The sequence below is a fragment of the Arachis duranensis genome, chromosome 10 (assembly GCF_000817695.3).
Source record: "Arachis duranensis cultivar V14167 chromosome 10, aradu.V14167.gnm2.J7QH, whole genome shotgun sequence".
Lineage (NCBI taxonomy): Eukaryota > Viridiplantae > Streptophyta > Magnoliopsida > Fabales > Fabaceae > Arachis > Arachis duranensis.
Genome location: NC_029781.3, coordinates 83564518 through 83576038, shown reverse-complemented (window position 1 = coordinate 83576038; position 11521 = coordinate 83564518). Strand labels below are relative to the sequence as shown.

The 11521-nt window shown below is 35.3% G+C and overlaps 1 protein-coding gene across 9 annotated transcripts; it reads right to left on the bottom strand.

Annotated features, from left to right (window-relative positions):
• Positions 1-1577: 1577 nt before the first annotated feature.
• Positions 1578-11096, bottom strand: LOC107470567 (transcription initiation factor TFIID subunit 4b). Of its 9 annotated transcripts, none has more exons than XM_021132808.2 (17): positions 10757-11096; positions 9468-9556; positions 8907-8934; positions 8052-8115; positions 7868-7964; positions 6259-6953; positions 5987-6094; positions 4978-5898; positions 4113-4234; positions 3919-4006; positions 3683-3818; positions 3523-3578; positions 3389-3445; positions 3167-3307; positions 3029-3094; positions 2694-2952; positions 1578-2357 (listed from the first exon to the last, which is right to left on the bottom strand). In XM_021132808.2, exons 1-17 carry the CDS (start codon positions 10771-10773, stop codon positions 2185-2187), a joined length of 3117 nt encoding a protein of 1038 aa, XP_020988467.1. In that variant the 5' UTR covers positions 10774-11096; the 3' UTR covers positions 1578-2184. The 9 variants fall into 9 exon arrangements, with proteins under 9 accessions (XP_020988467.1, XP_020988475.1, XP_020988472.1 ...); XM_021132816.2 differs by having other exon boundaries at positions 10845-11096; XM_021132813.2 differs by lacking the exon at positions 10757-11096 and adding an exon at positions 9688-10749.
• Between the last annotated feature and the right edge of the window lie 425 nt (positions 11097-11521).

The window sequence follows — 11521 nt, the reverse complement described above, 5'->3', positions numbered from 1 at the left end:
GTTTTATTTTTTGAAGTAGCGGTTATAGAGACCGAATTCAGTGTTCTCTCTCATTGAAATAAAGAATATTTAAACTAAAAGCTTTTTATTTTGCAGTCTATTCAACGTAATTGGACAGTTTAATTCGATTTTTAAAGCGCTTCTTTTTTAGCCATTAATTTGGTTGAACATTTAATCGGGGCCTTAATCATCATTATGTTATGAAAAGGGTTAATGGAGTATGACGCATGTGATCATGGAGTCCATAAACAAAAGAATTAATTGAGTTTAATTTCCTTGATTATTATTATGAGATCTCTATTAATAAGTAATCATCTAAGAATTTTGTAGTTAAATTATAAAGTCAATAACAACAAAATTTTATCTCACTAGATAGAGTTGACTATATAGGTCATAGAATTTTATTATATATCATATTTACAATGAAATTGTTTATATATAGATTTTTTTTACCACCTCTATATAGTTTTTAACAAAAAAAATCATGTAAACATCGCATTTCTTAAACAAGAAATTCAATCAATTCTCACTATGCTGGAATTGTTGAGGGTTAACATCACTCATCATGGGTGATAATTAATCATTTTAAAAGCTTGGAAAATTCTTCTTCTCCCTCATGGTACTTCAATTTCTAATTGCACTTTCCGAAAATTGCCAATATATGTGTCGTTTCAATTTCAATTTCAATTTCAATCATGTAACCGTGCAGATTGCATGAGAAAATGAAAGAATCATCAATCAATAAGAAGGGAAAATCATTATAGCCAAATATAATTTGATGTAAGAATTACGTATGATTATTCCTACTTGATTATTATGGAATCTGATCTTTGCTTTCTGGTTTCTAAGCTATATATGGAAACCCTCAAGAAAATTAGTTAAATGTCCTAGCCAATATGGAATCTCTACGCAAGCCACTAATTTAGGAATTACATTCAGTTAGAGATTATATATATCGAAAAATTTCAGATTTCAATTAAAATTCAATTTTCACAAGACAAATATCCAATCGTATATTAACATATCAGTAAAAATAAAACCAACTTAAATTGATCAAATGGGAATACCGTGGACAACAAAAAAAAAAAATATCAGTAAAAATAACTAATTTTTTTAATTTATTACTTAAAAAAATATTTAAAAACATAAATTTGATTCAATCATCAAATAAACTCTTTATACTATCAACCTATTAAAATTAAACTTTTCTGATTCTCATACAAACTAAATTTTGGACAGAGTCATCAATACCCCTAGGTCCTAGAGATTATTATTAGAATCACAAAATGGATATTCATTTATTTGATCATCCATATAATTCACCTCATTTCTATTTTCATTCCTTCAAGAAAGTATTTTTTGTTTTTAATTAATATATATAAAAAAATAATCAGGCTAATTTAAAAACAAAAGCATTACGACACTTTTATACATTGAAAATCCTCCTTAATAAACATTCTTGATGTTGGCAGCAAAAACAGTTGATTTATACCAGTATTTTTTTCGATTATTGAGTTAGACCCAAAAAGAGGAGAAACGTACAAAAACTAATCTTTAATTAATAATCCCTTTCAGCATTGTCGTCAACGATAAATAATCAATTAAAACTAATCAAGTCAAAGTCAGACAAAAAATCCTGATCAACAATAAAATAAGGCCTAGAAGATTATAAAAACACTCAAAGAAAGCACAACTAAATGTTCACTCTTGAGACACCAACATAGCTAAACTTTCACCTTCCAAAAGGCTCATAGACTTTCAATGATAAGTGTCAAACTAAATATTCATACCTCACCTTCCTGCAGAAATTAACACTCATAATAATTGAGGCTTTTCACATCAAGTACATTATCTCCTCTTTAACACCTTCCAATGACATTTTAATTGAGGCTTTTCACATCAAGTGCATTATCTCCTCTTTAACACCCTCCAATGACATTTTTTTTTTACTAACACCAAACAACACCCAGTCCTCATGTATATAAGCCACTATTCTATACACTTCTGCCAAATAGTGTACCTAATTGCAGACTCATGGTTCCAAGTTGAGAGTAGTTAAACATCTCACTTTATATACAGTATAACAGAAAATAAGCCACTATTCTATACATGTATATAAGCCACTATTCTATACATGCATTTATTTATTTACAATGTGTATTAACACTTCTCTGTAATTCTACTTCACTCAGGTTGAGCATCAGAATGAATCTTCTCGTACAAGCGATGAATGAGCGATGATTTCGACATCTGTGGCTCTATTTCGAGCACAGCAATTACATCCTTGACAGAGATGCTTCGGGCAATCTTAGTTTGAGTCACAAGGGAATTGTTTCTCCCATGTTTTCTGATAGCCCCTGTTTGGGAGAGTCAATAGAGCAAAAACAGAATTATTTAAAAATAATGTAGGACAAACAATCAAACAGCAATAATGTTTGCTACAACAATTTCAACCACAAAATTAATGGACCATCAAACAAGATTAGTTATCACATTCCATGCAAGATAATATAATTCTATTAGAGTTCAATCCAACAACAAAACCGCATTTTCATCCACAACTTAAGATATAGTTTTATGGATGTCAGTTTGGTGAATACTGAATACTTTAGATATAAAGTTTACATCCATCTTGCTGTTGAATTATTTGACAACTGAAGTGACCGAAAAAAACAGCTTAAAAGAAAACTCACATGAAGTTACAAAATTAGTAGAACCTTTTTTATCCCCTTCGTGATTATCCTTCGTACTTTTTCCAGATGCTGAAGATTTGCGACTTACATCTTTAGCTGGTTGAGAATCAGATGATGTGTCTGTCATGCCTTCACGTTTCTGCCTGGCTTGCTCGGCCATAAGTTGCCACTTTGAGAGCATGTCGTCTCCCCCAACAGCAGCACGGGCAGCAACATTTGCTGCATTTGTCCTCATCTTGTCATCCTCTTCCTTGTTCACCTGCAGCTTAATAAATATTAATGAAAAGAGTTTCCATGTAGATAATGGAGAAATATAAGAATGGGATAAAAAAAACCTTTGATGATTTATTACGACCCTCGTCCTTGTCCTTGTCACCATCAGCTCCAGCATTACCATCAATCTATATTTTAAAATGGACTGAAATTAAGAAATAGGCACACGTTTCAAATGCTGATAAGTGCAAAATACTCACGTCATTTTGTTTCCGAAGCTTCTCTGCTTCTGCCTGTCTTTTCTCCCACTCCACTCTTACTTTCCTATTTATTGTCATGATTTGCTGCTGAACATCTGAGGTGACAACAGTCCGATGTCTTGTCTTCTCAAAATCAACCCGCTAGTAGGAAAATTCTTGAAAGTAAGAAATTCTATTGAATTATGAGAGAATATTCCTGCAAGCAGGTAGAGAACAACTAACCTGTTTTGACATTCTAATCAGGTTACTTATCAGTCCACGCATTCTTTCCTCCACACACTGAAAACTCAGTTTGAATAAGTAAGATTACATGCAAACCTAGTGTTATGAAAATTGAAATCTTGGTTGAATCTCACCAGTGAAAAGCATCTCTCCACATCATTGCTCACACCCTTCAAGCCATACTTAAACACTGACAGTAATAACACAAAACAACTGGTGTAGCTAGTTTGTATCCAGATAGCTCAAAAGGAAAAATTAAAATATATGGAGATAACATATGAAAAGGACACTTACTAATCTCAAACAATTTTTTCTGGAGTGGAATTTTCTGCAAAATCAGCCTTTCCTCCTCTTCTTGCACAGCTCTTCGAGTTGCTTCTGAAACCCGACTGTCCTCCTTGGGACCTGAAAATAACTGCTCTTCCTCTTCCTGTAAAAGATGCAAAAAATGGCCTTAGATTTTGAAATGAGAGTAGACATCCCTTATTATTGAGCTATCAAGCTTAATTCAACAAAACAGAGAATTTTACCCTCAAATCGACTCCACTAACAGCAGTGACATCATTAAGCTGGTCAATGCTTTGTTCAACGAATCCCCCAGATCCCTTTTGCTTCTTACTGGAGGATATGAGCACAAGATGCATGCATCAAAATGAGTTAGAACTTAGAAAAGAAAGAACAATTCCAAGAGTGAAGCATGTTGCAGCCAAATAAGACAGATCACCTTGGAGGAGGAGGAGGTGAGGAACCAAGTGCTTCAAGTGGTTTCTTCTGGCCAACAGAAGGCTTTTTCACAGGTGCCCTCACAGTAATTCCAGAAGTGTTTGATGGTACCTGGGTGCTTAACTGATCAAACACAGAATAGAGTGGGGCAAAGAGTCAGAGTTATGCATTAAGTTTGAATATATCATTAAATAGTGGGTGCGCACAAAATGATAATTTGCATTTACCCGAAAAAGTGAAATTGGAAAAACAAATTTGAAGTTCATATTATGCCCCAATAGCAGATTGTTTCAAAAAATTAAAGGTAAAAAGTGCAGGACATGAAAGGTAAAATAAGCATGTTTTTCATTATATGCTTCTTATTCTTCACTGCAACTTAAATACATAAATAGCATGAGAGGCATCTCAATAAATGCATAGGGCAAAATAATCAAAATGTCTCAAAGCACTACTCCTAGCATGGAATTAATTAAAATAACCAAGTTTGCAGCATACTAATCCAAACTAAAAGCATTGTGGTCTATGCCACCAAAAACAAAAAACAGAATACCCTTAATAAACTACCAAGAATAAAAAAAATAAAAGAGGAAGGAGAAATAAAAAAAATGCTTGTTTCTTAAAACTGAATTACAACAAGATTCATAGTTATAAGGACAGAAAATAAATCATAAGCTATAGACAATTTAACTCTTGAATATGCATCTATAAAAGAACAAATATTTTGTATATATACATCTAATATAAACATTGGTACTGTACGACAGGTGCATACCATGTATCAAAACAATCACATTTGGAAAATATTTGATCCACAATAGTTTAGCCACTATATTAGACAAGATCAAATATATCACTTGCAAACTTACTGAGACACTAGGATCTAGTTGGGCCATTACAGAAGGAGAAGCAGAATTGAGTGATGTCAAGCCAGTAGATATTGTAGGTGCCATACTTGTGGATACTGGAAGGCCCCTTGAGAACTCATCCTTTACCGTTCCTTGATTGGCACTTGCCTGTTCGATTTGTGCAGAATTAGCTGAAGGCAGTCCATGGATTTTAGAAATATTCTGCCTATGTTGATGCTCAGTAGGCATGTCGCTAGGTTCCTTTTTGACATAAGAACCAGATGACAAGAAGCCTGAATTTTGATCTTTGTTTGATGGTGGTTGCGATGCATTTGGAGTTTGCTGGGATGCCGGATTGTTTAATAGAGCAACAGAGCCACCCGGCAGCCTCTTGGGATCATTCAAAGAGTTCTGCTGTTCAAGTTTTGGCATACCAATGAAGCCTTGTGTTGCCCCACCTAAGTGATTTGGACCAGTGCTTTGATGTGGAATTTGACTCATATGTGACTCATGTGGTGGTGGTCTGATAGATGAAGCAGAACTACTAGCTGGCCCTGAAAAAGGCCTATAAGTACCACCACTACTGCCATATGCTGATGGGAAATGTAGATGCTGAGGCTGTGGCTGCTTATTAAGCCCGTGTACATGAACAGATGATCTTTGTGCTTCCTGACTAACAGTGATGGAATTGGAAGATGACAACTGGCTCAGTTGCAAACCCTGAGTTTCCATTCTAGCATCCAATTCTTGAGATTTTCTAGCATTGTTCTCCATAGTTTGGACAGCTGAAGAAGTCATACGAGATTGGTCTGCAGCTGCATTCATACTTCTCTGATGAAGCTGAGCTAAAGCATGGGGATCATTTAATTGTCTTGCACCTAAGTCAACAGTGGCCATCCGAACAGGTTGCTGCTGCCTCACAGGTCCTTGGTTGGGTCTTGTCTATAACAGTAGAAAAGAAGAATGAATCTTAGCATGATGTTGATATATATATATATATATATATATATTAAACTTGTTCTCAACCTACCTGTGCTTGTAGCTGAGCTTGTACTTTTGACAATGCTAATTTAAGCAGCTGGTACCCTACAATACCTTTCATAAGCCGCACAAAACTGTCTTTTGCTATTTCGTCTTTCTATAACACAAACAATAAATTCACAAAACAGAAAGTGAGTAGCATGGGATATCTATTCCTAAGTTGATCATATCCTATCAATACAAAACTGACTTTAGCAAAGAAAAGAGACAAGGTTCCCACTACCAGAGGACCAGGTAGTGAGATTATTTTGAGAAACCCACCTTCAATTTACTAAATAGAGTTTGAAGTTGCATGGCTCGGTCTTTGGGAAGTTGAGGTATCAAGATAGGTAGCAACATGCCAAATGGTACCTGTTTTTGACGATTAATTTGGCCTCCTGGCTGCTCATTGACTGTAGCCTGTTGATTACTTATTTGCGGCAACTTTGCATACTGCTGAGATTCGCTGCTGGGATCAAGTGTTTTGGGTACTTCATTATTAGGAGCAGGATATTTTCCCAAATTTTGAATTCCAACTGTCTGAGAATTTTGAACAGGCTGTGGTTGATGACCTTCATCTTGAGTCTGCTTTTGTGATAAAGCAGGATTACTTACATTCTGAGAAGCAACATGCTGCGGCAAAGGAGGATTATTTACATTCTGGGAGCCAACATGCTGTGGCAAAGGAGGATTATTTACACTCTGAGAACCAACATGCTGTGGTAGAGGAGGATTATTTACGTCCGAGGAAGCAACATGCTGTGGTAAAGGAGGATTATTTACGTCCTGGGAAGCAACATGCTGTACTTGTTCAGCAAGAGATCCATGTTGCTTTTGCTCCACCTCAGATGAAGGTTGCTCTCGTTGCTGTGCAGTTTCAGGCTCTTGATTTTGAACTTGGGTTTGGTTTTCATGGCTAGGAGTTGGCCACTGTGGCATTGACTGAGTCAATGTATTGTTGCTTCCTTGAGACAAAACTGCAGAGAGTATAGAAGCACAAAGCATTTGCAATTCATAAATTACCAAGCAAATATAAAAAATCACATGACTCAACAATCAATTAGAAGGAAAATAAAAACAAACAAGAAAACTAACATCTGAAAACACAGATATTATGCTGTAGAAAATACATCAGGATCACTTGATATTAGTACAGAAATTCATTTAGAAAAATATATTTCATTTGCGAAAATATCAACCAATGCTTTGGAACCTCTACTGGTCAAATTTGATACTTAAAGTTAGAGGTCATTGTGTTACATTTATTTGATTGTATTCTACTAAATAATTAAGATCATCTAAGTTCTCAAAGATGTTGTCCTCTACCACTGTGTTGATGAAACTTTTTAGTTTGTTCAACTACATTCCTTGATCTCCACTTCAAGAGATCTTTTAAATGTGGTGCCTCTACTATTGTTTCTAGATACCAAAAATCAGAAATAACACCTTGAGGAAAAATACCTGATAAAATATATAATAATCATTTTGGCTAGGGGGTACATTGTCCCTTAGATAAATTACAGCACTTACATTACAGCCAGATTTTAAAGGATTTGTGTTGTTCCTTCCCATTTATGAACACTAGAGTATAGTCAAACATTTATATCCGTATAATAGATTTTCCTTTTATCGCTCAGAATAATTAATCCAAACTCACTTTTCTAACATCATCCCCAACCATAAAACAGTTCTTTCAAAATCAATTATTTTGATTGCAATCTGACCAAATCTCGACCAAACAAGCTCATAAACAATAATCTAAAGTCTAAACACTGTTTATGCAGCCGTGTATTCAAATGGCATAACAAGCGACCAAAAACAAACAAACTAGAGAGAATTTAACTATTTCAACTCAGAAAAGCATTAGGAATTAAAAAGCATAGTTGGGTACCTGGGTCTGAGCCAGAAGTGGAAGTAGATCCTCCTATGTCTCTGTTTAGTGCAGCTTGGAAGGCTTCAACATCCACCCCTGAATGCATTGTTTCATCCTGAAGTACACATTCAAACATAGTGGTTCAGCAACACCCCAAACAAATAAATAACAAAAGAAAACCATGGGAAAAAGGGGGGAAAACCTCGTCATCTTCGAGGAGCTTCATAATAGAAGGATCCATGGCAATGGCAATTCCAATCCCAACTCTGATTACCCAACAGAAGTTTAAGAGTTATTCGAACATACAGTATAATCTCTCTCTTTTTATGTTTCACTGACTAAATTCATCAAACACCTGTAGGGCAGGTACCCAGTTGAAAAACGCAACAAAAGGGAAAATGAATGGGGATAATTAATGGTAAAATACAATGTTCTGAAAACCGGACCGGTCATCAAACCGCTTTAGTCACTGGTTCATTGGTTCAACCGGAAAACCCGTTTTAAAATAAAATAATAAATAAATTACAAAGGACCAAAGATGAGAGTACTCCAAAAACTCCTATTAGATGCAACAGCATTCAACATTATCACATGTTCTCACACACACATACAAAGCCTTAACTCAAAGAACAACCATAGCAAGTGACTTGGAAAGAAAATGTAAACACCGAAACAATCACAAGCATACACAACATGTGAATATTTTTATAGCAAACAATAATAAAATAACTCTTCTAATGCGTCTCCGAAAACATCCCAAATCAAGAAAACTACATAATCTGATCCACTTGATTCAGAAAGCTACATATATTAGAAAAATTAAGAATCAACTAAAAGAAAAAGAAAAGGAAGGCCAGGTTGATTCGATTCAATTGCCTGAGAAGAAGAATCAAACAGGGCTGAGAAGCTGAGAGTTTAAATGTTAAACCTCAATATTCAAATAACATGACTCCATTATTGTTATTATTACACCCTTCTAATGTCACAAACTCAATATATATTATAGTCCGTTGACACTTGTGCATTCACAACTTGGCCTCATCATTCTGATTCATACCTTAAGTAGAAGAAAAAATCCCAATCAGCTTTCGTTACAATTTTATCCAGAGAGTTGGGGTTTTGGTTCGGAGTTCATGCCGATGATGATGACAAGAGGGATGAATCCGTGAATCAGTAACATAGGCAGTGCAAATTTTAACAAAGCTCATCACAATGATTAACAACAACAAAAAGCACTGAAGGAACAGTGAATCAGTAATATAGGCAGTGCAAATTTTAACAAAGCTCATCACAATTATTAACAACAAAAAACACTGAAAGAACAGTGAATCAGTAACATAGGCAGTGCAAATTTAATATTTAAAAGTTATCAATTTAAAATTTATCATCAAATCATGGTTCTAAGAACCGGACCGATCATCGAACCGTTTTACTCACTGGTTCACTGGTCCAACCGTAATTCAACCGAAAAAACCGTTTTAAAATAAAATAATAAATAAATTATAGAACAACTCTCTTCAACACAATAAAAAAAATCAATAAATCAACACAATAAAAATGATAGAATATGTGTATTGCTATAATATAAAATTACAAAACATGTCTACTAGCATGTTACTTATTATTATGACTGCCTCTATCACCAGTTCATTGTGTTGATGGTTTTCAATGCTGCAAGCTACTCCACTCCTAACTTTGAGCTGCTCCCTAATAAAGTTTCAAGTAGAAATTTCAGAACATTTTAATACTATGGCTCAAAACATATTCAAGCTTGAGGTGTATGCATGTATTCAATGAAATCAAAGCAAAACTAACTGTGAGAAGAACATTAAACTTACTCGTGGTTTTTATAGAAAGCATTCCATCTGTTTTACAAGCTTCAAATATAAACAGCTCAAATGCTCATCAATAAAATATGAAAATTATGTAGATGTTTTTCCTCTCTAAAATGAATAGTCCAATTGTTAAGTTATTCCAGTTGTCAATATCATTGTTAGAAGAAAATCTCAGCTTGAAATCAACCTATTATACATCAAACTCCAAAAGATTATCAATTTTAACCCAATTTTAACAAGATCAGCACAATGATTAACAACAACAAAAAAAGCATTGAGTGAGGTAATGAGCACAAAATCAAGAAACTTTAATAAAATTTAACATCAGAAAAAAAGCAAGAACAAGCCAATAACAGTTTATCAGTACCAATTTAGCATCAATCAATAAGCCAGTAACAGAGTTCATTAATCAAGAACAGGCTAGAACAAGCCAGAGTAGTGAGCAAAGCCAATCAAGTTTTTAACATAGTTTTCACAAGGTTAACACAAAAATTAACATGCTTTAACAAAGATTTACAAAGTTTTTAACCCAATTTTAACAAGCTCAGCACAATGATTAACAACAAAAAAGTCCTAAATGAGGTAATGAGCACAAAATCAAGAAACTTTAACAAAATTTAACAACAGATAAAAAAAAGCCAAGAACAAGCCAGTAACATTTTATCAGTACCAATTTAGCATCAATCAATAAGCCAATGATTAACAAGCTCAGCACAATGATTAACAAAAAAAAGGCACTGAATGAGGTAATGAGCACAAAATCAAGAAACTTTAACAAAATTTAACAACAGACAAAATAGCCAAGAACAAGCCAGTAACAGTTTATCCGTACCAATTCAGCATCAATCAATAAGCCAGTAACAGAGTTAATTAATCAAGAATAGGCTAGAACAAGCCAGAGTAGTGAGCAAAGCCAATCAACCAAGAACAAGCACTAAGCACTGACAGAGCATCCAATTAACTCAAGCACAAAGTAAAAAAACAAAACAGCAACACATCACTTAATCAATAATCATCAATCAATGAAAAACAAAACACCAACTGTGAGTATTAAAAAACGACGATCACTAACCATCGAAGAACAGGCATGAAGAGGGTTTGGTTTCTGAACAGACAACAAAAAAAAACACGAAGAACAAGCACTAGCAGTGAGCATTGACCTTCGACGGACGACGGAGAGCGGTTGAGCGCAACGGACGACGGCGAACAGGCGACTGATGAGAGCGAACAGGGGATGGAGAGCGAACAGGGGATGGTGAGAGCGAAGTAACGAACGCCGATAGCACGAAGACGGAAGTTCTTGAGTGCGACGGAGGCGGCAGCAGCAGTCTCTCACTCCGACAGACGGCGACAAGATTGGTGGAGGCTAGGGCATTTTGCTGATGACTAAGGAAGGAGTTGGAGAAGGGAGCCAAACGTGCAACCCCTTTTTTCCTTTCAACAAAGGAAACGGCATCGTTTCTTGTAGACCGGCCGGGACCCGGTCCGGTTTGACCAGCCGATTCTTGGCCAGCTCAGCGGTTTGTATCCAATTTCCAGAACAGCAGTTTTTGCTAATAAATCGAACCGCCTAAACTATCGGTTCGCGATTAGACCGGTTCGCGGTTAGACCGGTTCGATCGATCAGTCCGGTCTGATTTTTAGAACATTGCATCAAATACAATCAGTGAGCAAAGCCAATCAATCAAGCACTGACTCAGTATTCTATTCTAATTCTGTGATTGGTCAGCAACAAATTTAACAAATCCTAGTAAAGTCACGATTTTAAGGAAAACAACAAATTTATTGATTACTAATTCAGCAACACGCAAAAATATAGGGAGGTGGAAAATCTGAA

What these genes read in the sequence shown, in the direction of transcription:
- LOC107470567 (XM_021132808.2), bottom strand. An exon ending in AGCTCCTCGAAGATGACGAG is followed by an intron (nt 7,965 to 8,051) that starts GTTTTCCCCCCT and finishes TGTGTACTTCAG; the next exon opens with GATGAAACAATGCATTCAGG. An exon ending in AAGCTCAGCTACAAGCACAG is followed by an intron (nt 5,899 to 5,986) that starts GTAGGTTGAGAA and finishes CTACTGTTATAG; the next exon opens with ACAAGACCCAACCAAGGACC.